We start from the raw sequence: 26,590 nt of genomic DNA on the forward strand, positions 1-26,590 counted from the left end.
AAATCATTTATTAAATAGGCCTGATTTTAAATGTCATTATTATTATAGAAACATAGATCTGTTTTTAGGCACTTTTATTTTGTTCTGTTGGTCTACTTGCCTATTCCTGAGATTAAAATACAGTTTATATCTGATAGAGCTAGTCCCCCTTAGTTTATTATTTAAAATTTTTGTTGGTTTGTTCTTTTGTATTTTTTTTTTTTTTAGTCAGCTTGTGAAAGTATTAAAAATTACAGTGTGGTTTTAAATGGGATTACATTAAATATGTATAGTTTGGGGAATAATTTGGACATTTTAATACATTATTAAGTTTTTTCATATAGTCACATCATTTGTCTTCCTTTATTCAAACTTCATATTTTCTTTTTTCTTCTTCTTTTCCAAGTGAGAGGAAGGGAGATAGACAGATTCCCATGTGCACCCTTGACCGGGATCCACCTGGCAACCCCCATCTGGGGCCAGTGCTCTGCCCATCTGGGGCCTTGCTCATAACTCAGCTATTTTTAGCACCTGAAGCGCTAAAAATATCAGCCACTGAGCCTGGGGCCCATACGCTCGCTTGAACCAGTTGAGCTATGGCTGTGGAAGGGGAAGAGACAGAAGGGGGAGGGGTGGAGAAGTAGATGGTCACTTCTCCTGTGTGCCCTGACTGGGAATCGAACCCAGATATCTATACCCCAGGCTGATGCTCTTCCACTGAGCAAACCGGCCAGGACCCAAACTTCATATATTCTTGAGTCAAGATTTATCATTTCATTAATATGAGCCTTATACATTTCTTGCTAGAATTTCTTTTTTACAGCTTTATATTTTTCCTCATTCCTAACTGATTAGACTACTTCTACTAGGACTTCACAATTAAAATATCTGCAGTAAGTTTCTTGTGGCTATCATTTATCAGGTTAAGGAAGCTCTTCTATTTATACTTTGCTAATATTTTTCTTAATCTGAAAGGAATGGTGAATTTTATAAAATGCTTTTTCAGAATCTACTGAGTTGGTCATACGGATTTCTCCTTTAATGTGTATGTATGTAATCTCCTAATTTAATAGACCTCCAAGGTTAAAATGTCTTTGCATTCCTTGAGTAAATCCTACTAGTTCTTTCATTGTACTGCTGAATTCAAAATGCTAATTTTACTTTAAATTTTACAACTTTGGCCTGACCAGTGGTGGTGCAGTGGATAGAGCATCGACCTAGGATGCTGAGGTTCGCAGTTCAAAACCCTGGGTTTGCTGGCTTGAGTGCAGGCTTGCCAAATTGAGCATGGGCACAGGTTGCTGGCTTGAGCAAGTGGTCACGGGCTCAGCGTGGACCCTCCCCCCACCTCAGTCAAGGCACATATGAGAAGCAGTCAATGAACAACTAAAGTGAAGCAACTATGAGTTGCTGCCTCTCATCTCTCTTCTCCCTCTTCACCTTCCTGTCTGTCTCTTTCTCGCTATAAAAAAATTTACACTCTTTTAATAAGTGAGTTAATTTTGTGTATGTGTGTGTTTGTATATGAGGTTCATGTGGAAAGCTTTTCGTCTTTCCTGTGGTCTCACATAGCCTGTATGTTCTGACATTTTGTAACATCTATTCTTTGAAAGTTTGAAGAATTTACTCATAAAATTGATTGGCCTGATATTTGATATTGGACTATTTATATTTTTTACCTCATTTAAAGTCAATTCTGGCAATCAATATTATTATAAAAACATTCATAGATTTCTAAATTTATTAGAATAAAATTATATATAGTGTTCTTATTTTTAAAATTTATTCTATTAAAGGGGCTTGTAATTTTAGAGTATTATCTAAATACACAAACTAAATCTTAACTATTCTGAAATTGTTCATATTTTCTAATTTGTCTTTGTTTATGATCCTCTACTTAAGCTCAATGGAGAAATATTAAATGTCTGAGAAGTTGTCACTGCCATTGTGTTTTTATAAAATTACAATCATAATCTTTATATTGTTCTTGCTTCTAATCCTGTTCTACTTCATTAACTTGTCAGATGAATCTTTAATCGATACTGTATTAAACCAAAAAGGAAATTCTTTTGTCTTGTCATCACGTATTTCATTCAGATTCTTGATCTTGTATCAGACATCTTCCCCCATAATCTGGACTTTCACTGTATCTACCTGCTTATCCTTCCCAGCACTGATGCTGAGCTCTGAGCTATTACTATTTTTGTTCATGTTCTCAGAAGCCCACCTTAAAACCATTTTATCCTTACTGATTTCTTCCTCCAAGGACTCCCTTTATTTCTTACCTGGAACGTGTAATCACATTCTGTCTTGGTTACCTCTGACATGAGAATGTCATCTCTCTGTAACAGTTTACAGGCTAAATTCAAAATTAGCAAAGGCTTTATGTGGCTTCGCTGTGCCCCAGAGCACCCAGCATAGTGCTTGGCAAGGCAGCACTCGGTAAATGCTTACCGATTTAAATTTTTAGAAAAGTTTTCTTATTTTTCTTACTTTTGAAAACCTACTTCAGGTGTTTTGATATATTAAAGAGAGGCTTCTCATTGCCTGAACCTGATTTTGAACAGTTACTTAATATTCTTTTATTATTTTCTGTGCCATTTGGTAATCCCAAGTGGAAGCAACTCAAAAAGGCGGTTGCCCTACCACATTTAGAAGTTCGGTCACCTTGTTGAGTTTTTAAAATAATGGGAGACTTTTTTTAAACTGGGCGAATTGCTATCAAAAAAAGTTTTTTTCTCACCTGAATTTCCCCATTCAAGATTGCCCTTTACAACAGAGAAGACTGACGCTCTTTAATCACTCATTTTCAGGGGTCCCTTTGAAATCTGCAAATCTGAAAGGTTAGTTTCCTGTAAAGATTTCTTTGGGCACCTATGAGATTATATAGTTATTGATATTCAGACTAGCAACATCATCAGTACTCCCTCTTTGCAAATGCAGATTTTTAAAAAACATTCTTATTAAATGAAATGCTCTATAGGTTGCAGTGAAAGTAAAGGTCATGGTGAACAACCACACTTCACACAGCTTTAGCCCTTTGCAGTTGTCTTACTGGTTTTATTTGGTGTAGACAAAGGTAATGGGTGACAACTGTGCTGATTTTAAACTAAACCTAAGCTTTATTATGACAAGTGTTTGGCTGAAAAAAAATTATAATAGGGGCATCTATTAGGGTGCGTTAGAGGTAGTTATTTAGACTAATTAAAAAATAAAATTCTATCTTGTTAAGGAACTACATATTAAAACTCCAAAATATTGTTATAAACACTTCTCTACATAATTCAGATTGTGACATTTTCAACTATTACTTGCAAAAAGAGGTCCTATTAGTAAGACCTGCTACTAGTGTTTTCTGAAACAAGAAGGTTGACTAAGGTACCTTCCATTCAGTGTCACTCTGAAAACACCGCAGCCGATCCAGCTCCCCGTAGGAGAGGCTGAGCCAGGGGCTGGGAAGAAGAGCGCCTGTGTTCACGAAGCTGTTCAGATGTCCATGGTGCAGTGCCTGTGGCCAAAATACACTGCTCACAGAAACGAGGGGTCAGGGACCGTGCAGGTGCTCCAGTACTTCAGCCTTTTGTATGGTGCATTGTTACCAATGAGACAGAAGTTAGGTTTGCATCTCATTTGCTAATCAAATAACTTTCTTTCACATGTTTGCTTTTCTCATATTCTTGTTTAATAAAAAAAATCAAATGCTTTTTTTTTATCACTTCATACTCACTTTGAAGTGTCCCCTACTTTTTGTGAGCTGTATGGTTATGTTTTTCCCTTTTTTCTGAAGCAGCTTCTGAAGATGCACAAGTCATTTCCCTTCCTGAAGGCAGTGCAGCCTGTTAGTTGCTGGCGCAGCCGAGGGTTATGAAAAACGCTCTTGGTAACTGAACTGTGTCAGAAAAAAGTAAAAGCTCTTCATATGCTGAGTGGTCTCTCGGTGAATGGCGTGGGATTCATGCTTGTGTTGGTGGTGAATGCAAATACAGGAATCTGAGCGGGGCCACCGTTAAGCCTGTGAATAGTCAGAACGGAAGTCTAACTGGGGAAGTGACAGCTCCTGATTTCACATCCACATTAAATGTGCTTTGTCACAGAGAGAAACAAAAGTGTCTAAAAATAGACCTGACTTTATTACCCATTTGATATTTAACCTCCTAAAAAGGGTTCTTAGTTTTGATCCCCAAGATGGTGGCTTAGAATTTCAGTGTTGGCCCTGGCTGATTGGCTCAGTGGTAGTGTCAGCCCAGTGTGTGGATGTCCCAGGTTCCATTCCCGGTCAGGGCACACAGGAGAAGCAACCCCCTGCTTCTCCACACCCCCGCCCGCAAACTCGCTCTGTCTTTCCCACAGCCATGGCTCAAATGGTTCTGAGCAGAGTATGGTGCTTGCTGGTCTCCCCTTTGGGTGTGCCGCTTGTGTGGCTGGTTGAGTCTGGTGTTGGTGTGGTCTGCAGCCCACTACCAGTTGTGTTGGTTCTGGATCCTCTTTGGTGAGGATTGGGTATGGGTTGATGTCAGATGTGTTATAACCGACTGTGTGCTACCTGTCTGGGACTACCACTCTGCTTACTGTTGTGTCTGCATTTTCTGTGCCTGAGTATGGGTGGGGCCAACCTGTGTATAAGGATCACCTTTCTCCTGCTTAGGACCGACAGCAGCTCCATAAAATGACCCAAGGTCCTTAAGATTTACCTCCACTTTTTAGCTGCTCCACCTCCTCTTGCAGCTGCTTGGTCTTCCCAGAGTCTTCTGTAGAAAGACTGTTGGAGAACACGGCCCCTCCTCCAGAGCCTAATCTGTCAGCCACTGCTGGATACTCCAGTTCTGTTTCTCCCCAGATGGCTGAGCCTCTAGAGGTTCAGGTTGGGTGGGGATGACAGCCCCCTTTGCAGAAGTCCTTACAGCTGAGGAGCCCTTGGTATTAGGGAGACAGATTGAGAGGGCCTGCTATGGGAGCTGATTGTGACCCTTCTGGGTAGCAGGTCTTACTGGGCAGGATATCCAGGACTGGAGCCAGCTGACAGTGAGGCTCTCCCTTGTCCAGTGCGTGCGAGCTGCCGTACAGGTGCTGACCACAGAAAGCGGAATTCGCCTCCGTTCCGTTTGGTGCCTGCTGAACTCTCTCTTTGAATATGCAGTTTGTAATACTAGTTGCATCCTGCTCTGATATTATCTGCAGCTGGCTAGTGGATGTGTTGGTCTGGGCCTTAGGGAACGTGGTGCAGACCAGTGTAAGGCACTGCCCATGAATGGCCCTCAGCAACCTTTTTGGAGCTGTAAGTGATCCATAGTTTGTGGCTATCTCTGCTGGGCTTAGGAGCACAAGGGAGGATCAAGCTGCACACCTGGGCTGCCTTTTTAACCAGCATTGGGCCTGGGGGCAGGTCAGGAAAAGACCCAAGACTCCTTGAGATTGGCCTCCTGCTACCTTAGTTTGCTAGCTGCTTGTTGGGCTTGGCCCCTGGGAAAAGCTCTGGTACAATAGAGGCTGGGGCAATTCAGGCTCAAGGAAGGTGGTGGGTGTGGTTCCCACCCCAGGGCCCCACGTGTTGGTCTGTCCTGATTTTTTTAACAGACTTCAGTAGGGTATAGTCACTATGAGTCCAATGGGTTTGGTATCTGAAACTCAGAGATTTGGTCTGCCCACAGTCCAGACAGTTTCTATTGCATCTTCCGTGCAGCGGAAACACCAGTCATATTCTCAAGAATGTGGGGCAAAAGCTCTGGCCTCAATGCTGAGTCACTGTCACCCCCTGAGTCTATTCAGCCCCATGCTTTATGGCCAAAGTTGCTGACTTCTCAGCAGGGCTTAATCTCCATGGGTTGGGGCAAGAGAGTCCTGAGAGTGGGGCAGTGGCTTTCCACCATGCTGATGGCTCATGGGAGGGACTGCTCCACCCAGGAAAGATGGCAACTGTAGTATTAGAGAATGATTCAGCACAGGGATCTTGGTGGCTCTTCTTCCACCATGTCTCTCTCTGGGGCTGCCAGTCTCCCACTGTCCTCTCTCAACTCTAGTCTGCTGAGCCCGTCCTCCGCCAGAGCCCAGGGTAAGTGGCTGTGAGCAAGGTTTTCTGTGTTGGCCCTTTAACAAGGTGCGTGCATGCCTGAGAACTCCCGTCTCTTTCTCACAGACAGAAACCTCGCCTCTATTCACTGCCAAATGATTTGTGGGCACCTCTTCCAGTCTCTGGTGGTCTAGGCTGAGGCATCCAACCTGGGGCTTAGGACCCACACCTCACAGGGCTAACCTCCCCTGCAGCTGAGATGTCCCTTGGGACCTCAGCTGACGCTGCTCATGGGAGCCGCGGCAGCCCTTTGTGTCCCAGCCCTTTCTGCCAGTTCCAGTGTGTCTTCTGTGAATCCTGGGTTATGGACTTCTCTTCATTTAGTCCTGAGGTGGGTTTTTGGGATGATTGTTGTTAAATTTAGTGATAGCTGCAGTTTGGTCCTAGTGGAAGGCCGTTGGAACATTTGCCTGCTCCATCGCTATCTTGGATCCCGCAGCAATTTCTAAATGTAAAGAGCTTCCAATGCAAAATGCTTCAGAATTGCCGTGCTAGATCAACATGTAAATATGGTGAAAATCAACCAAATTTAACTAGTTTTACTTCCCTACTGAATAGTTACGTATGTTCAGTGATTGCTTTTGGCCTGGATTATTTTCATTAAATACTCAAAAAATATAAATTTTTGTTTTGTTTTTATTTACTTTTAGATAAAAATTGTATATTCTTAAGGTCTACAACACACTGATTTTTGATATAGATATAAATATACTGCTCACAAAAAATTAGGGGATATTTCAAAATGAATATGAAGCTATAAAATATTTTTTTGAGTAGTATAAGTACTATACTTAAGCTAATTAACATAGTTACCTTTTTTGAGATAGTAGTGCTTGAAATCTATTCTTTTAGCAAATTTCCAGTTTTCGATACTTTTTTAAAATTTATTTTTCAATAACAATTGACATACAATATTATATTAGTTTCATGTGTATAACACAGCAATTAGACATTATATACTTTACAAAGTAATCACCCCAGTAAGTCTAGTACACATCTGGCACCGTGCATAGTTATTACAATATTACTGACTGTATTTCCTATTGAAAAATATATTTTGAACACCTGATGTGCTAGATTACCAAGATGAGTGAAACTTTGTCCCTGTCCTTGAAGCTAATTAGGTCATTGCTTGTTCAGGAGCAAACATTTCTTCCAAAACACATCATTAAAAAGAAAAAAAAAACCCCAGATCATTAATAGGGATGTCCACTCTGCTGTAAAAGAGTTTGTCAGTGCAGGGCAAGGGGGAAGCATTCTTGATTTCATTTAGCTTGTAATGGTTTTCCCTGGGGAAGGTGGTGAGGGAGAATTTTTCATTTTGTTTCTGTTGAGCAATGGGCAATAAGCACCCTCATGCACACACACAATAATATTTGCAGCACTGCCCAGCACTGTAATATTTAGGGGAGTGGGCTTGGAATGGTAATAAAATTTTGTCGAGAAGCATTTTATGAACAAAATAGAGAGCTGGCAATAGCAACTTCAACCCACTTTGAAAATCACTTTCTCATGAATCCTTAATTTAGATATAAAGGGAGTAAGATGAGTTAGGGTTAGAACTTTTGAGACATTAACAATTAGATTGTGCAGCAAGCTTCGTAAATGGTTTAATTTAGAGGTTTCATATGGAGATATGGGAGAGCTGTTATCTCTGCTGAAGATTTTCTGTAACCTTTGATTTCCACTCATTATATCTTCATGTAGCCTTGTTTTTAATCGATGCTGCTTTTCAAACCCTATTACGTAGACAGATTAGGCGCCTCCTTTCTGATTAAAACAATTCATGAATTGCAGGTTTAGGGTGAGGTTGGAGGATAAGATTTCTGTTCTGAAGAGATGACTTACTTTCTTATGCGTTCTGATCTGTTTATGCTATTCATTTATTACCATTATTTTAAGTCTTCATCTGTACATTGAAGGCTTTTAAAAGAAGGAATATTTTACTGCCAAAGAAATATAGATTCTGTATTTTTTTTAAATAGCTTTACATTCATGCTTACATCAAGAGACAGTGTAGAGTTTATTTTACTATCTCCATTGCATGGGGTTTTTTTTTTTTTTTTGAGAAGCTTCATCAAAAATCTCTTAATAAAATATGAAATCTCGGGGAGATTCAGCTGTAGCCCCTGAATCTGTTGTCCGAAATCACCTTTGGAACAGTGAGCCTAGAGAAGTCGGATGCCGCAAAGGTAAACAGTGTGCAGATGAAGATAGAGTGGAATTGACAAGCTGGTTAAAAAAGGATGATGCATTTCTAATTAGCCCACAGTGCCTTTAGTTGGAAATTAATTAGATACTGTTATGTAAATATCATGTTAATTAAGCAAAGATACTGAAGTGTTAGATTCTGCAAAAGGAAAGGCTATTTTTGTGTATTGTTTTGCAGTTGCCATGAAAGAATTGATAGAATATTTGTTTGATTATTCAGCTTCTGGCAATTTTTAGCCGACTGACTCCTTGACAGTGCATTTGTCCTAATTGATGTGTTTTAGCACATGGCGTCACTTCAGCCAATGAGGGCTAGTAGAACCAGGGCCGAAAATGACCAGTCATCACAGCTGTTAGAACACAGGCTTTCCAGGTAGATTGTTGATCTCGGTTTTCAAGGTGAAGGAGAAATGTTTTTCTGGATTTATTCAGCCTTAAATTTTGAGTACCTCAAATGATTGCCAGCCTTAAATGCAGCTGCCCTCCGAACCTGTGCTCTCTGCTTCCTCCTGATTCATAGTCTGCAGGCGCTCTGTGGCTTAGACTGCACAGGTAGGTAACTCTGGGTGTTTGACATGCTCAGGAGCTCTACAGCTGAAAAAGAAAATATAAGAATTCTACTTTAGCTTGAAATGTGAGTGTTTGATAGTTAGTGGGATACCTTTATTCAGTCTTTCTGGTTTTGCTGGTTACAATGAAGTTAGTATGTACCGTAGATTTGACTTCCCTGTCTTCACCTTTATAGGGCTGAAATCAGTACTGTCTCCCCAAGAAAATTCACTACCCTCTTGCAAATGCTATAAAGATTTCTGGTTGTTGGGAATGTAGCTGAAGAATTTCATTTCATGGCTCTCATGTGGAATTGCAAATGCAATCCATACTGCTGCATTATGTATGACGCCTTTAATACAAGGAAAGAAGTATCCCTAGAAGACAGGATGTTCAGCGTGTGGTCACAGCTACCAGCTACTTCAGACATTATTTATTTGCAAATTCCATACTTTAAATTGTTGAAACTTAGAAAAGTCTTCTGAATGTAGTATCAAATTCAAAATGATAGTGTGTTATTAAATATCTTCAGATAATGAAGAAATTTGAAAAGATTCACATACTTAATTTGCTTTAGCAAAAGAAAGCAAAAAACACTCATGATGATTGGCTGAAAGTTAGTTCAGGTTGGTTAATTTTGTTATTTGATTCAGAATCCCCAGAGAGCTTACCAGATTAAGGACGGAAGTTTATGCTTTTTTCTTAATGTTTAAAAATCCAACATTTAACATTCCAAACTCATTTGCCACTAATATAAAGGTAATAATGGGAATTGTTCTGTGCTTAGAAATACATTTATTTTCCCAACCTGATCCCTCTGAACACACACACACACTTTACTAATAGAACCCAGTCACTAAGAGGGTTTCTTACCTTGCTCTTAAGTTATCAGCTCTTTTCTCCCTGCTGCTTGGGAAGAAGAGGAAGAAAGGCCAAATATACCAGAGTTTACAAGATTTTTTTTTTTTTTGTATCCTTCTGAAGCTGGAAACGGGGAGGCAGTGAGACAGACTCCCGCATGTGCCCGACTGGGATCCACCCAGCACGCCCACCAGGGGGGCGATGCTCTGCCCATCCAGGGCATCATTCTGTCGCGACCAGAGCCACTGTAGCGCCTGGGGCAGAGGCCAAGGAGCCATCCCCAGCGCCTGGGCCATCTTTTGCTCCAATGGAGCCTTGGCTGCGGGAGGGGAAGAGAGAGACAGAGAGGAAGGAGAGGGGGAGGGGTGGAGAAGCAGATGGGCGCCTCTCCTGTGTGCCCTGGCCGGGAATCGAACCCGGGACCTCCGCACGCCAGGCCGACGCTCTACCACCGAGCCAACCGGCCAGGGCCCAGAGTTTACAAGATTTATGGACCCATGTGCCAGCCCTTCTCTCAGGTATTAACCCAGTAAAAAAAAAAAGCCCACAGCATATCTTCATGGAGTTAGATGCCCTGACTTTGACCCTTACCATCATCTCTCAGAATTATTTTGTTTGCTATAACTACATGGGACTCATGTTATATATTTTTTTATTGTGGACAAAAACCTGAAAAGGTTCCCCTTGAGTGGCCTGTAATTTCCTGTATCCATTTTAGCAGAGTTGATTTGTAATTAATTGTGTAGAGTTGATATCATAATCTCCTGTAGCTACTTCTTTTATTTGAGAGTACAAGAATTTTGTATGACACCTAATTGTGTACAGTGTTCAAATGCATCTACTCTGGATTTTTAAAGAGTTTCATAGGGTATATAGTCTGCCAGACCAAACTGAATTCCAAGCCCTCTGTTTATAATATTGTACAGTTATCAAAGCTGGGATATATTATTACTGCCAGTTACTCTTACTGTCAATTTGTTTTTGGCTCAGCTGTGGTTCTATTTGTACTTTACTGTAATGTAGTGAATATATTGGATTGGGTTGTTAGTTTAACAAGCTCTCTGGAGAACCGTTTCATAGTGATGCTTGTTGAGATAAGTTAGGTAGCCTTAAAGTTATTTGTGTATTTGCCAAACCTACAGAAATTCATTCATTAGGAGTTTTATAAAGGATCAACTCTCAACCAACAGATGAGGTGAAGTTTGCATTTGTAAACATGGGAATGTTAATTCATGAGTCCCAGCCAAATTTCTTTAGGGGTTTTGATTTGACTGAATTCTCCCTTTTCATAATTTTAATGGATGAATTATTTTATGTTCTTTTTAAAAAGTATTCTGATGGTTAAGTCATTATTGACTCTTGTGCTCTGTGAAGCTCAAGATGCTAATGGGACCTTGGTAATGCTGGCCAGATATTAAGCTGGGAGTTAAAGAACTTGTTTCCAGAGACTGGAATTAACTGGGCTAATACTTACATTGTGCTCAGCTGGTTTAAAAATATATAGTAATGTCTTTCTTTGCCCACCACAACCTATTGTATCAAAATTTCCAGAGTTGACACTGATCAGTTGGCTCATCGGTAAGGCATTAGCCTGGCATGTGGAAGCCTGGCATCCCAGGTTTGATTCCTGGTCAGGACACACAGGAGAAGCAACCATCTGCTTCTCCACCCTCCCCGCTTCTCTTTCTCTCTTTTCTCCTCCCTTAGCCATGGCTCAATTGGTTCTATCATGTTGGCCACTGGCGATGGGGATGGCTCCATGGCCTTACCTCAGGTGTTAAAATAGCTCGGTTGCAGAGCAATATAGCAATGGTCCTACAAAGGCAGAGCATCGCCCTGTAGGGGGCTTGCTGGATGGATCCTGGTCAAGGTGCATATGGGAGTCTACTTCTCTCTGCCTCGCTGCCTCTCTTAATTTAAAAAGAAAAAACCTCTAGAGTCAGAGTCTTGCGATCTGTACTTTAAAAACGTTCCCTTGAACTTTCTGGATTCTAAAAATGTTCTAATATTTTTATGTGATAGTCATTACAGAGGTATATAAATGTTTAAACTCATCACGGTGTACATAGAAGATTTGTACGCTTCAGGTTACTGTTCTTTTACTGTTATACCTCAATTTAAAAAGATTTTTAGTCTTCTGATTTAGTCAAGCAACTTAATGTTCTTTTTTTTTAAAATTTTTTACAGGGACAGAGAGAGAGTCAGAGAGAGGGATAGATAGGGACAGACAGGAACGGAGAGAGATGAGAAGCATCAATCATCAGTTTTTCATCGCGACACCTTAGTTGTTCATTTATTGCTTTCTCAGATGTGCCTTGACCATGGGCCTTCAGCACACCGAGTGACCCCTTGCTCGAGCCAGCGACCTTGGATCCAGGCTAGTGAGCTTTGCTCAAACCAGATGAGCTCACGCTCAAGCTGATGACCTTGGGGTCTCGAACCTGGGTCCTCCGCATCCCAGTCCGACATTCTAAGCACTGCGCTACCGTCTGGTCAGGCTAGCTTAGTGTTCTTAATGAACACTGTTAAGTGCCCATTGTGCACAGAGTCATAACCCAAGAGTAGATGACAAAGTGGGTCTTGGCCCTAGGGAGCATAAAATCTGGTGAGAGAGAAGGTGGCGATACGTAACATAAAACTGTAGTTTCGAAGTGTTTTTGTGCAGAAGATTCTTATCAACACTTTGTGGTTTATGGGCAGTTTTACTAACCCCATTTTTTTTTTCCCTGAAGTTGGAAACGGGGAGGCAGTCAGACTCCCGCATGCACCCTAACGGGATCCACCCGGCATGCCCACCAGGGGGCGATGCTGTGCTCATCTGGGGTGTTGCTCTATTGCAACCACAGCCATTCTAGCACCTGAGGCAGAGGCCATAGAGCCATCCTCAGTGCTCAGGCCAACTTTGCTCCAATGGAGCCTTGGCTGCGGGAGGGGAAGAGAGAGACAGAGAGGAAGGAGAGGGGGAGGGGTGGAGAAGCAGATGGGCGCTTCTCCTGTGTGCCCTGGCCGGGAATCTAACCCAGGACTCCTGCACGCCAGGCCGACGCTCTACCACTGAGCCAACCAGCCAGGGCCCTCTACCCCCAGTTTTTGTTAAAGAAGTTGAAGAGTTCCACGTCTTAAACTAAGTCTTATATTAAAGCCTGTGTTTTCCCAGAAATAAGAATGCAAACAAACAAACCAAACCCCTATGGCAGCAGAAGCTACAAGCACGTTTAGGGGGCCGTAGAAGTCAGTGCCCGGACAGGAGTTCTCAGGACGTGGGCTCTGCGTTTGGTTCTCCTGCAGCTCCTTGTCTCTCCATGTCTTGACTTTCATGTCACAGTTGCCCATTTGGACCTCTGGAATTTAACTATGTTAAACTTCCTCTGGGGAATGTGACATTTGTAGAAAAATGCCCTGCTCTTTTGGTCTTTCTAACTTTCATTTTATTCTTGAGAACTATTTCCAGGTGGTGCTGGCCAATGATGAATATCTTTCTACCTGATTACATGTGGCATTCATTACTTCTTCCATAGTCTTTGACACTTGATCAGTTTTGACCCAGCTCCTTATTGCTTTCAAATATTGTCTTTTCTTTATTTACTCAAATTTTGTCCTCCTAACACGATTATGAGCTCCCTGAGCCTGAGCCTACATGGTGGCACATCCCAGGTACTTGCTGAGTGCTCCTTGACATTAGCAATACACTTACTGTAGTTTTCGTGCCATGAGACGCACCTGACCATAAGACACACCTAGGCTTTTAAGAAGGAAAATAAGAAAAAAACTATTCTGACCAAATGGTTTGTTAAAATATTTAATAAAATATACCACAATAATATTTCAACAATGTAAACTCAGAGGCAATATTAACAACCATTAGCACTGTTATTAACGAATGAGAGAAGAGACTTTAATGTTCAAATACTCCTCTAGTTGTCTGGGAACCCGCAGCAGCTAAAAAAAAATGAACATTTGCTCCATAAGACGCAGGGGCATTTTCCCCTCCACTTTGGGGGGGAAAAAAAGTGTGTCTTATGGAGCAAAAAATATGGTACTTAGTTTTTCTTTCCTTTTTCCATTTCCCCTCTCTGTCTTCTTACATCCACTAAAGGTTTGCTGCTGTTACAGCCTTGGTATAGGGAAGAGTGGACTAACAGTGAACTCTCATTTGGGCTCTGCATGTCCCTAAACCCATGGACCTTGGTGGCATAAACTCTAGAAATAGGTCTTAGAGCTCTTTTATCTTTCTTTCTTTATTGTTGAGGAACTTCAGTGATAGGAACTCTTGTCATAGGTGACGTACAACTCTGCCAACTAACCATGTTTACCTTTGCTAGTCATAGTCACCTGAGGAGCCTTTTCAAACTATATGTGCAACGTTTGCTTGTGTCTGCTATTCCTTTGTGATCATTGCCACTGTTCTTCCCATGGTATACTGAGAACGAGATATATACATGCATGCATGCAATTTCCTGTTTCAGAAGGTAGGGCATGTTGGTGGGGAGTGTTAGGAATATCTCAATATCAACCAAAAATACCTTGGTGGTTCTGATTTTTAACCACCAACAAGAATTTGTTGGTGGTCTTGAAATGACTGCTTTTCAAGCCTTTACACTGAGTATACTTTGCATGCTCTTGAATTACACCTATCCATCAGATCTCTGGGCCATCAAAGATTTCATGTAGGCCCTCTTCATATCATATTCGTGTAATTAAACAGGACATTCTTTTTGGTCAGCAATGTTCTATATATTAAAATGATCTTTATTTCTTCTGACAAGCCATTTGTTCCTTAGACCTCCCCATTAAATAAGGCTAGTTTGCAATAAATTCAAAGGTATGGTGACCACTGAGATTAGCATAAGATGGAGTACTCCTGCTTACTGCTTTGTGGAAAAACTCATCTCCCCAAACGTGTCTAATTTTCTCTCATGTGTATTGAACTTTTAGTTAAAATTTTATTTTTAACTTTTTTTTTTAATAAGAGAGAGAGGAAAGGAGAGAGATGGGAAGCATCAACTCGTAGTTGTGTCACTTTAGTTGTTCACTTATTACTTCTCATATGTGCCTTGACCTAGGGGCTCCAGTTGAGCCAGAGACCCCTTGCTCAAGCCAGTGACCTTGGGTTTCAGGTCAGCACCTTTGCTCTCAAGCCAGCAACCCCACACTGAAGCTGGTGAGCCTGCTGTGCTCAAGCTGGTGACCTCAGAGTTTCAAACCTGGGGCCTCAGTGTCTCAGGTCGATATTCTATCCACTACACTACCACACACACGGTCAGACGATCCTTGAACTTCTTAATATTATGTGAGGCTCAATGATTTTTTATAAAAAGCGTGTTCTAATGTAGAAAGAATATAGCTCTAAATTGCTAAACTAAGATTAATCTACCATTCTCTTCTCCATCCTTCCTACTACCCGTCCTAGGCACATTTGCATGTTGATCACTGCCTTTTTAGAGTTCTCTTTTTCCAAGATAGCTGCTTTGGGCATGTAGCAGATATGTCTTGACTGATGTGCCTGCCTTTCTGTTTCCAGGTGGGCCATGCACAGACACAGCTCATGTCTCGTTAATCACACCTACCAAAAGATCCTGTGGTACAGGTATGTACATCATTCTTATCTGGATTCATTCTTACCCGAACTCTGCACGAAAATTAGCCACTGCTTTTAATGTGGTGACCTTGCCAGGTGCTCTCTAACTTTTCCATCAATTTGGAAGTGATGTATTATTGTGCTTAATATTGGGAGTGGAACATGAGCAGAGGTCAAAGCAGTGCTCTTGGAGCTCAAAACGACTGAGTTAATGCTGGCAGCTAGAACCAAGAAAGTGGCTGATTTATCTACTTCCTAGTTCTGAAGAATATCAAAACATGACACATACATTGCCCTGTTTCTGCCGTGTGGCTATTTGTCTAAGTCTTGGATGTACTAAAAAACATTATTTAAATAATGGAGACTGGAGAGTGAAAGAAACTGTAGTACAGATAATCAGTGTTTTAACCTGTTAGAATATCATAATAGTTTTAGAAAATTATTTTCTCTCTCTTACCTTCAAGCCTGTGGGGTATGCTGAAATCATTCTTTTCAGATACATGAAGTCTCCCCCAAATCTCTACACATCTGTGACATTTTTATTAAATATGAAGTCATGAATCTTGTAGCTCTCTAAAGCAGTCATAATGGCCATTGCTCCCTTAGCCTATGGCCTAATTTATTTTAAACAGTTATTTGCCTTTTCCAGTAATGCTGCCTGCTATTTAAAATATCTCAAGGATTATATTTTGAAGAGTCAAAGATAATTATATTGTTTTTCTAAAGGTCACAAAGTTTTTTTCATAACTTTAAAAGCCCTTTTAACTTTTCAACAAAAATAGCACCAACTCTTTCGGTGTACAGACGTACACTGAGGCCTCAGCCCCCGTAGCTGCTCATAGTTTTGATGATAAACCACAAGCAGGCCCGTCCTTGCACAGTTTCTGAGTAACATCCAGGCCTTGATCTCTGAGGAACTTCATTTTACTCTCTTGTTTCAAAGGACCCGCTTTGAGACGGTGCTGTGGGAGGAGGTCCTGGCATGCTCTCATCCCTCCGTCCTCCGTACCTGTCTCAACTGGGTCGTTCCTGATGGAGGCGGAACTGTGCCCCGGAGTGAGGCAGGCTATGCTGATTAGCCGGTGGGAGTCAAAGCCAGCTTCTTCCTACCCACTTCAGCCACATGCTTGAAAACATTCAGAGCGCTTTGATTGCAGGTCCAGCCCTTCCCACGCACAGTGTACTTTAGCCTTTCTTCTTCCCACTAGTCTCGACCTTCAGGATGGGCTTTATTGATAGTGCTGCCAACATGCAAAGGTAGCAACGGGCAAGGACTGCACAGGCACATTGGCTCATCCTGAAAGGTGATGGGTGTGCAGTGGCCAGTCACGGAGTGCTGTGGGTAACACATCAGTGGGTAATTCAGGTGGAAAGAAGATTAGAAGGACCAGAATTCCATGCCATACTTAGTTTTATTCATGGATTTTCTGTTGATCACATTCTCTGTTGCATGTCAGTATTATAGTAGGAACTGATAGTGTGGTGTCTAGGTCTCCGTAAAGTGGAATGGTCAGTGAGGAACTGAGCTCTCAGCACACATTTCCAGGCCTTTTAAGTGACTGCACTCCTCTTACCTAGAGGAAGACTGAGAATTTCTGACTTGGAAGGAAATTCATTCAGTGTGCAGGTCATCTTCTAAAAAGCCCGAGGAAAGGTGTTGAGATTGCTGGGTGTGGGTATTAAGGGCCGTCAAGCTCAGCCTGCTGCACTCTTCAGAGAGCCTCTCTGTGGCCCCTCGGGCTCCTAGAACTGCCTCAGCCTTAAATAATGGCCCAACACAAGAGGGCAGAACTTCCTGATTTTCAGAGGTAAATTGAATGATTTGAGAACCACACATTGATTGTCTTTGTCTCCATCTTTCTGTCTGTCCTAGAATCAGCAGGGTGCCCATGGTGGGGATTCTGCGCATTTTTCTTACAAATCATCATCAATTATAGTGTTACATTGCTGGAGTGGACTAGGTTCTTCAAGAGAGGACTCATGCTTCTAATACATGATCTCTGATGCTTCTTTCACGAGGGGCACAGTAACAATAGCTCCCCAAAGATCGAGGGAACAGAGTTTCCGGCACAGATAATCCATAGTTCCCTCACGGTGGCATCATTTTTTCCATGGAAGATCTTACTGACCCTCTCTCTCCAAGCCGATCTATTCCATACAAGGTTAGACCTAAAGCAGCCTCCAGCATAGTAATGCTGTGTGATAGGAAAAGGATACTTAGACTAGAACACAGTGGTTCTTTAAGTCAGCAGTCTCAGAAGAACGGCATATAATGTACAATCTGTGAGGCATGGGAGAAAAGAGTAAAATTTCTTTATCTCACTCAGACTTTTAAAATTTATTTTTTGCAGATTCATTTTCTAATTATATATTAGTCCATACATTCAGTTTAAAACCAAATACACATGTAACTTTATACATATTAAAGGTAAATAGTCAAATATCTCATAGGAGCGTGCAATCAAAAAAAGTTAGGTGACCTTTTCAGTAAATAGGTCATTTTCTTTTTAGTACTTTGACATTAGATCTAAAGCTTAGCCTTAGGCCCATAATTGTAAGCTTGAGTGGTTGATTAACGTCTTTGTTTCAAGGGACTATATTGATCAGAGGGTATTGCCATTCAGATAGGTGGAAAGCCGTGTAGAGTAGCTAGCTGGTCTACAACCTTCCAAATGAGAGAGGGGACTATTTTTTATGAAATTGTTTTGTGGTAACTTGAAGTCTCAGACGTCTGAAAAGCAGGTTGCAAAAAGTAGCGGTAGGCAAATGAAAGATCAGTTAGTGCTGTGAACAAAGTGGGAAAGGCTTTTCTGTAGATGCTGGCTTTTGGCCAGATAGCACTATTAACAGTTAAACTCTGTAATCTTTAGATGGGGAAAAAAGCCCAGCAGCATCATGATCATTTTGGTATTTAAAGCAGAGACAAATTAAGTGAAGATGTGTGTAGCTTTGTAGAGCTCTGGGGTATCTACAGTCAGCAAAGAGTTGAAAAGTGCTGCCCAGTCCCAGGTTGCTGTGGTTAGAATGTGAGAGTTAGGAGCGATCACACCTTCAGATTGCTAGAGAGAGCTTACATTTCTTCAAAGAGCTTTGAATGTTTTGCACATGTTCCCTTGTTAATTCTCACAACATTCCTGCCAAGAATGAGGATGTTGTGAAGGAAAAGAGTTCACTTTCCTAGGCAACAAACCACCTTTTGTCCTTCATCTTGTCTAACTATTAAGTTATACCTTAAGCCAAAACATTGTAGTCTGAACTGTGGTCATCGTTTTTAGACAACTTTATTTAGAAAGATATTTAGGTGAATATCTTTAAGAAGTTATATTTTTATGCTTTAAGTGCCTTGTGGGAAAGGAGGGAGGTCTGTTGCCTTTTCTTAGAGTGTTTTTTTTTTTATATAAAAACATGTTATGTAACCTTTTAAAAGAAAACTTATTTGCAGAGAGTTACAGCAAAAGAAGTTATTTAGTATTTTATTTCATGGAGTTTGCTGGTGGTGAACTTTAAATTTTACTCTGTATGGACAGATAAACTATGTCTTGTCTTAAATTTCCGTGGAGGCAGGCTCCTCGAGCAGTGACTAACTCAGGACTCTGCTCCTTCCAACTAGAACAGTAACTGACTCTCAGCTCTGGTGGAATATATCCAGGGACAGACTTTTTAGCACAATGGAAAAAAAAGGAAATTGCTTCTTTCTTTTCTGTCTTACCATTCTTATAGTATGATTTTTTTTTCATTTTATTGTCCCTTTATTTCTGAAGTTAAAATAAAAGTCCTAAGCAAGCTTATGGACTTGATGGTACTATCTATAGACTTTTGCTCCACTATATCTATATTCACTGTTACTCTTCCAGCAGGTATGTTGGGTAAATAATATTCTCTCTGATAGACTTGAAAAATGATGGTTTTAAAATGCTCTGTGTATGTTAAAATGTGATTATAGTTAGTAGAATAGCAAGTAAACTAGCCATTTGTAGGCCATAGGAAGCTGTGGTGCTGCCTGAGATGAGATGAGAGCAGATGGGACAAGAAACTCCCATTGAAAGCATGGCAAGTGTTTCCAGAAAGGATCATCTTTCCACTCTAGGAAGCTCGTTAATTCAGGTTACTGAATTACTGCTCCCCTCCCCTCCCCTCCCCTCCCCTCCCCTCCCCTCCCCTCCCCTCACGTGTTTATCCTTTTAGGTCACCTATTTTCCTTTCAGCGTGATGAACAGTGACATGAACTAGATAGACTTGTATTGTTCATTGTTTCCCTTTTTTCCCCAAAACCTTTTCTTTGACTCACTTCTCTCAGGCAGCCTGCTTGTGATATTATTGTCTATTTCTACAAGGACAAGAGAAGAAACCTTTTCACCTGGGAGTTAAGAGAAGATTGATGTGCTAAACACTTTCCACACCAGTGTTCAGGAGCCACTTAAAGGGAAATGTTTCATTTTTGTTATGTTACCATGAGGTTTATATAAGATCCTTTAAATTGATTCAGAAGCTAAAGGGTGGCAGTATTAAATCAGAGGTGGCCCTGTAAATTTTAGAAACACCTACAGTTGTGTGTTTTATCTCCTGGTAGAGTCAATATTCATGAAAACATTTCAACCAGCACATTTAATACATTTAATCCTAGAGAGTAGAGTCAGTGACTACAAACTGTATTGCTCAGTATTGTACACTGTAAATGGTTCTTCTAGGGAAGACTGTAGCGCTTCAAAGGAAGGTAGCTTTGGGTATGATTCAACTCTGTAATTCAGTGTTTTTTTTATTATTCTTTTTTTGGGGGGGGGTTAATCCTAAATTAAAGTTTTTCCCTCAGGTCTACAGTATCAACATTTGAGACAAAGTTAAAATTTGACCTACTTATGTAACATGCAAGTTCCCACCAGGAGAATATTAGGGAAATACTGTATAAATCTTTCTTTTTTCTTTTTCTATTAGCATTTAATGTAATCATTGAAGAAAGATCAAAACAGTAAATCTGTCATGGCAAGGAAGAAGTATTTAGAAAATGTTTTACCTTATGCACACATCATCTTGGGTCCTGAAGGATCACATTTGATTCCTGGGACAGAGAAGGGCACACCAAATATTTGGTATTCATTGCAAAAATGTTTCTAATCTAAAAGGTGCGTCTTATGTTTTACCATTAAAAAAAAGCATAGGTTACCATAGTATGCCATAGTCTTTGTTTGCTGACAGTATACAGTTTTTGTCCATTGAGTGGATAACTAAGGAAGGGAAATAGTCTGCTATGTTGTTTTTCTTTCTTTTTCATTCTGCCTGAGTTTTTGCTCATATTAAAGAAAAGAATGAGGTAGCAAGGCATTGAGATTACTTGATCTCAATGTGTATATAAGAGCAGGTGAGTTTAAAAGCACCTCATACATTGTGTAGATTTCAGAAAAGGTTGGGGAGAGCTTACTGTTTTCATTTGTAACCCTGAGTGAGAGTTAGATTCCATTGCCACCGATCATTGTGTTTGTGTTACAGGCTAGCTAGACAGGTAATGTATGAGTTTGCTGAACGTGAAGTTGTTGGCTTGTTTGCAGGCCTTGTTTGGGTTTTACTCAGAAGAAGCAGTGGCTTCGTCTCTGAGAACAGACTGATATAAGTGATGCAATTTTTACCAACAGGAATTTTTACACTTGAAGGATAAAAATACACTCCAGTATAAAAAGGAAAAGGCAATGTGATGAAGCTTATTGCTATTTTGGGTGTGTATGTGTGTGTGCGCGCGTGCACATGTGCGTGTGTGTACGTGTGTCCTAGGCTGTGGTGTTGGCTGCTTGCGGTCCACTTGCTTTGTGCTAATTCAATTTGCTTGGATCCTTGAGTGCAGTTACAACAGGGGGGTTTTGCCTTTATGGTCATTTATTTTATCATAGCTTGCACTCTTACCAAGGAGAAAAGCTCTGAACTTCCATTAATTAGCTGTTCTATTGCTCCACTGGGGCGAAATGCCTGAGCCAACATTATTTAAAAAGGATATCAAGGGAATACCCCTCTCTTCCTTTGAAACTTTGGGTTACTTGGGGAGGCAGACCTGGGGGGGTGTTGTTTCAGTGCTGTGGTGCACATGTGGGCCTGTCAGAGGGCAGCGTGTCAGCACTGTGGCTTCCCGAGCAGTCTCACAGAGGGGCATGGGGCGCAGCCACAGAGCTGCATTATAAATCATCGGGGCCTCACAGTGATACTGCCCGTTAGGGAGACTTTTTTTCCCCCTACTCAGTTCCTAGCTGTACTAATAGAACAGCGCATCAAGCAAGGCTGTAAATAAAAGTTATTACCTAATAGGTGGGTGCTGAAGTGGAACGGACGGAGCTGAGGCATGGAGGCCTTATTACTGCTCATCAGCAATTATAAACAGGATAAAGTGTCGGGGACTTGCACTGACGCAGTGAGGGCTAATAGGGGCTGGGAATGACACTGGGCCAGGATAGGATGATGTATGCTGATGAGTTCTTACTGCCTCGTCGTGCTGCTGGCTTCCAGGACAAGTTATGTTACCCGTTTTCCTGCTTGCTCATCTGTCTGAAGAGGCAGTCCCATTGCCTCTCCTGCTAGCAGGTGAGCTGGCATTTATTCCTCGTACCTGCGTCTGCTTCTGAGGCACCCCCTCAGGAAGAGTCTTCAGGAATATCTCATAATCATGCTGATTAAGCCGCTGTCATGGGTGTAGCTCACATCTTCAGAAGTAGTTGCTTACTGGAATACAGGACAATCCAAGGCACTGTAGTTAGCCAGTTCAGTGCCTTATTCAGAGACCCCTGTGACAGCCCTAGGGCGGATCTGCAGTGATGGGGAGAAGTGGTAAGCGGACATCTGGCCCCTGGGAGCTCACAGTGTAGAATGACAGGAACAGATACACAACTAACTTCAGCTCTAGAGAGCAAGAGATGGAGCTAATGCTTATTTTTAAAAGTGAGGACAGGGAAGATAAATTATGCAAATCATGAGCAGATATGATACTAATGTGGTTTTTCTCTTGAAAGAATATCTTCCTGGTGCAATGCTTGAATTTAGTTCCTTGGAGTCAGTCGGAGTGAGAAGGGGATGCCGGAATGTGGAGGGAAAGTCGTAAGGGAGGACTGTGGCTTTTAGTGGATAGCAAATACGACTTGGCAGTGTTTCTGAGTACACATAAGCAGCTAATACTTGGGAAGATTGAGATACAACTCTCTTCAGCTTTGATCCCTCAACCTCACTAAATCACAGCAGTTAGACCTTCAAGACAGGCGCCCTTAAATACATGCATCTCTTTATGCTGTGCATGCAAAACTCACCTATCGGGGCCTCCTGCTGTGGAAGAAGTTAGTTTTTCTGTGTTCTTGGATGCCTTAAGTTATGCATAAGTCTACCTCGTTCGGGGAGAAGCCTGAGATATCATAATCTCAATATTATAAACCAGATAAACTAATATGTTAGAGGAGAGTCCTTTGGTCTCTAAAATGTCTTGCCACTGGGTTAAGGTGGATAGGTTTTTACTTTTGCATAAAAAGTAGTATTTGACTTACCAAATAATTAATTACTGCTTATCCCATTTATCTGCAGAGTATGTTCTCTGTGTAGTGGCCAGTAGAATGGAAGAAGAGAAATGAACGTGAGAAAATGTTTTAAAATAATAATATTAATAGGATTGGTGGCTGATGAGAATTGATTAAAGAAAGAATGTAAAATCATAAACGTGGGGACTGAGAGGAGAAAGATGAGGTGGAGGGCAGGGAAAAGAGTGGGGAGGAAAGCTGCTTAAACTTTCAGTTTCTGATAAGTGAAATTTGAGGTTATTGTAGATAGTCCTGTAGAAAAGTATAAACATAGGTGTAGTTTAGAAGTCATCAGTCTGTAAGCAGATAAGGGGTGTGCGAGGAAGGGAAACGAACACAGAAGAACAGCGGCGAAGAGCTGTACTTGGGGAGCTGGGAAGGAGGGAGAGGAGCCGGTAAATGAAGGAGGCTAAGGAAAGGAGAAGGCTCCAAGCAGGGCTATGAAAGCTGCATGAGAAGAGGGCCGGGAACTCGGGACCGAGGGAAGCTGTTGCCCGTGGCTAGCAGAGATCCTTGAAACCTTCAAAGAAGTTAAGCAGTGTGGTGGGATTAAAAGCCAGATGGGCGGCCGTTCAAGAGCACTTTAGAACAAGGAAAGAAAGGCAGCAGATAGAAATCGTTCTGTTTAAGGAGTTGGGTGAGCCCTTAAAAGCCAGTAACTAGTGTTTGGAGGGAGAAACTGGGTCAGGCGTTTCTTGGTATGGAGGTAGTTAAGATAGGGAAATATTTTGCCCTTGTTAAGATACAGAGGAAAGGTACAATGGGAAGAGAAAGAAGTAGAAAATATTAGAGGAGAAATAGAAGATATGTAGAAGCGAGATTCTTCCGAAGCAGAAATCTAGAAGCATTAATTTCTTCCAGGAGTATAAAAAAAGAGATAGAGGTATGAATAAATACATTTTCTCTTTTCGTGTATAGACAGCTGAGATGAGATGAGCCAGAGAGTTCACCCTAGAAGGGCATCATTTTCAGAATAAGTAGATAATGCCATCAAGCTGTAAGATGAACCAGGGAGTTCATCCAGAAGGTCGTCATTTTATGAATAAATAGACAGTACCATCAGCTGTAAGTAGCAGCAGAGAACTGAGGTTATAAGGAGAGAATAATTATAAACTGAGGAGGGAAAATAGGATGTCTGAGTAGTAGCTAATCCAAACTCTCGTTAAATACTATAGTTTAAATTTACAGTGGGCTGAAGTAAGACTTCCTCTGGCTACTACGTTTAGCCTGAAAGAAGAGAGCAAAGACAGAACAAGTGGTGCTCATTTCTTTCTTTTTCAGTGATCTGTTTTCATTTTTGGAAAGTAACGTGGTGTAGTAGCCTGACCAGGCAGAGGCACAGTGGATAGAGCATTGGACTAGAAAGCAGAGGACCCAGGTTCGAGACGCCGAAGTTGCCAGCTTGAATGTAGGCTCACCAGCTAGAGCGTGGGCTCACCAACTAGAGCGCGGGGTCTCGCTGGCTTGAGCGTGGAAACATAGACATGACTCCATGATCGCTGACTTGAATCCAAGGTCGCTGGCCTGAGCAAGGGGTCACTTGCTGTGCTGTAGCCCCCCCCCCCTTCCCAGTCAAAGCACATTTGAGAAAGAATGAACAGCAACGGTCCCACAACAAAGAACTGATTCTTCTCATCTCTCTCCCTTTCTGCCTGTCTGACCCTATCTGTCCCTCTCTCTTTCAAAAAACAAAAATAATGTGGTAGCAGATCATAATGGAACAATTTATAAGAAAAACTGGTAGTCTAGAAACAGTCCCACTCCACAAAACTGACCAGCATTTCTGTCTTGGCAGTTTCTGTTTTTAGTATTTTCATCCTATAGGTTACGTTTATAACTAGAAGAAAAGAAATGCTAATGTTCCTACTATTTCAGCTTTTAATTGGTATGAAATAGAAGGTTTAGCTCACACTATTTCTAACCTTTAATGTTTGCTATTTATATTGTTTTCATTCTTCTTTTTCTTGATTTATCAACTTTTAGCACCATTTGTTAATGAAGATATTAGTACCTCTGATTAGAGGTATTTCCTTATCATACCTCTTATCGGCTACACTTACACTTGTTTTATTATCACAGTTGTTAACTATTTTTATTTTGGCCTATAACTACAAGCAAATCTTCCATGTTATTTCTACAGTTTGTCCCAAAAGTTGAAAGCCAATAAATGACATTTACACTATTATGACTGGGTTATTGCCAGCCAGGCAGCTATGCTGTATGCTTGGAATAAACTTCTTTTTCTATAGTCTAATATCACAGTCCCTGGGCCATTGAAGGAGAATGTCTACATTAAAGCCAAATTAGTTTTTTGTTACATTCCATCAGTTGCTCAAAAATCATACCACATTTGAGTTTGCTTTATATTTGGATTGTAACATTTTAATAGTTATTTTTTTCTTGGCATTTATAATTGCCTTTCTTGTTTCTTGCATTATTTGGTTTTATGTCACTATTTTTTTTTTCTTACCTGTATTTATTATACCTTTTACTTAAGAACTGCCTTCTGGAGCCCACCAGATTTCTGCTCCAGTCTGGACTAGGTGTTCTTTATGCCTACTGTGTCGCCTGAGAATTTTTTGAAACAACCCCAAATAAGTCCCTAAGAGAAGGAGTATTGGGGAGCATTTCTGAAGATATCTTTTCTGTTCCTAGCATGATGGGAAGTTTGACTAAGTATAGAATTCTTAGATGAAAATGATCGTTTCTTTCCCTTCCATGTTATTACTAAGAAGTCAGTGCCACTGACTTTTTATAAGTAATATATTTGAGATTTTTTTTTTTTACCTATAAAACTCTTAGTATTGTCTATTTGTCCTTGGTGTTCCAAAATTTATAGTGAAGTGTCCAGTGGTCATCCTTTTCCCCCCTATTTAAGGTGTCGGATATTTGCAAGGCCCCTAAGACTTGCAGACTAATGTCTTCTTTCAGCTAAAGACTCTTTGATATTCCCCCAACTTAACATTCTGTTCTCCTTGGGTCCCTTGGGTAGATGTCGGACTTGCTAGACTGGTGATTTTTCTCCTAATTCCTTTCTCATAGTTTCTGTCTCCTCTGTGTTCTGGGTGACTCTTATTTACTTTATCTTCCAACCCTCCTTTTTTTTTTTTTTTCTTGTGGGAGAGACAATGTCAAAGAGAGGGACAGATAGGGACAGACAGGACGTGAGAGAGATGAGAAACATCAATTTTTTATTTATTTATTTTTACAGAGACAGAGAGAGAGAGAGTCAGAGAGAGGGATAGACAGGAACGGAGAGAGATGAGAAGCATCAATCATCAGGTTTTTTTTGCGACACCTTAGTTGTTCATTGATTGCTTTCTCATATATGCCTTGACCGCGGGCCTTCAGCAGACCGAGTAACCCCTTGCTTGAGCCAGTGACCTTGGGTCCAAGCTGGTGAGCTTTGCTCAAACCAGATGAGCCTGCGCTCAAGCTGGTGACCTCGCGGTCTCGAACCTGGGTCCTCTGCATCTCAGTCCAACACTCTTATCCACTGCGCCACGGCCTGGTCAGGCGAGAAACATCAATTCTTCGTTGCGGTTCCTTAGTTGTTCATTGATTGATTTCTCATATATGCCTTGACCAGGGGGCTACAGCAGGCCACGTGACCCCTTGCTCAAACTAGTGACCTTGGGCTCAAGCTAGTGAGCCTTGCTCAAACCAGATGAGCTTGTGCTCAAGCTGGCGACCTCAGGGTCTCGAACCTGGGTCCTCGACATCCCAGTCTGATACTCTAGCCACTGTGCTACCGTCTGGTCAGGCCCAACCCTTCTTTTAACAATCCTACTTTCAGGCCCTGGCCGG

At 41.3% G+C, this 26,590-nt stretch overlaps 1 protein-coding gene across 1 annotated transcript in view; it reads left to right on the forward strand.

The window, feature by feature from the left end:
* ZFAND3 (zinc finger AN1-type containing 3) overlaps positions 1-26,590 on the forward strand; it is a 315,627-nt gene that overhangs the window by 236,880 nt on the left and 52,157 nt on the right. The window contains exon 4 of the mRNA XM_066240204.1: positions 15,189-15,254. Coding sequence (XP_066096301.1) covers positions 15,189-15,254 — 66 coding nt within the window. The remainder of the gene's footprint in view (positions 1-15,188; positions 15,255-26,590) is intronic.

This window comes from Saccopteryx bilineata, chromosome 1 (assembly GCF_036850765.1).
Source record: "Saccopteryx bilineata isolate mSacBil1 chromosome 1, mSacBil1_pri_phased_curated, whole genome shotgun sequence".
Classification (NCBI taxonomy): Eukaryota; Metazoa; Chordata; class Mammalia; order Chiroptera; family Emballonuridae; genus Saccopteryx; species Saccopteryx bilineata.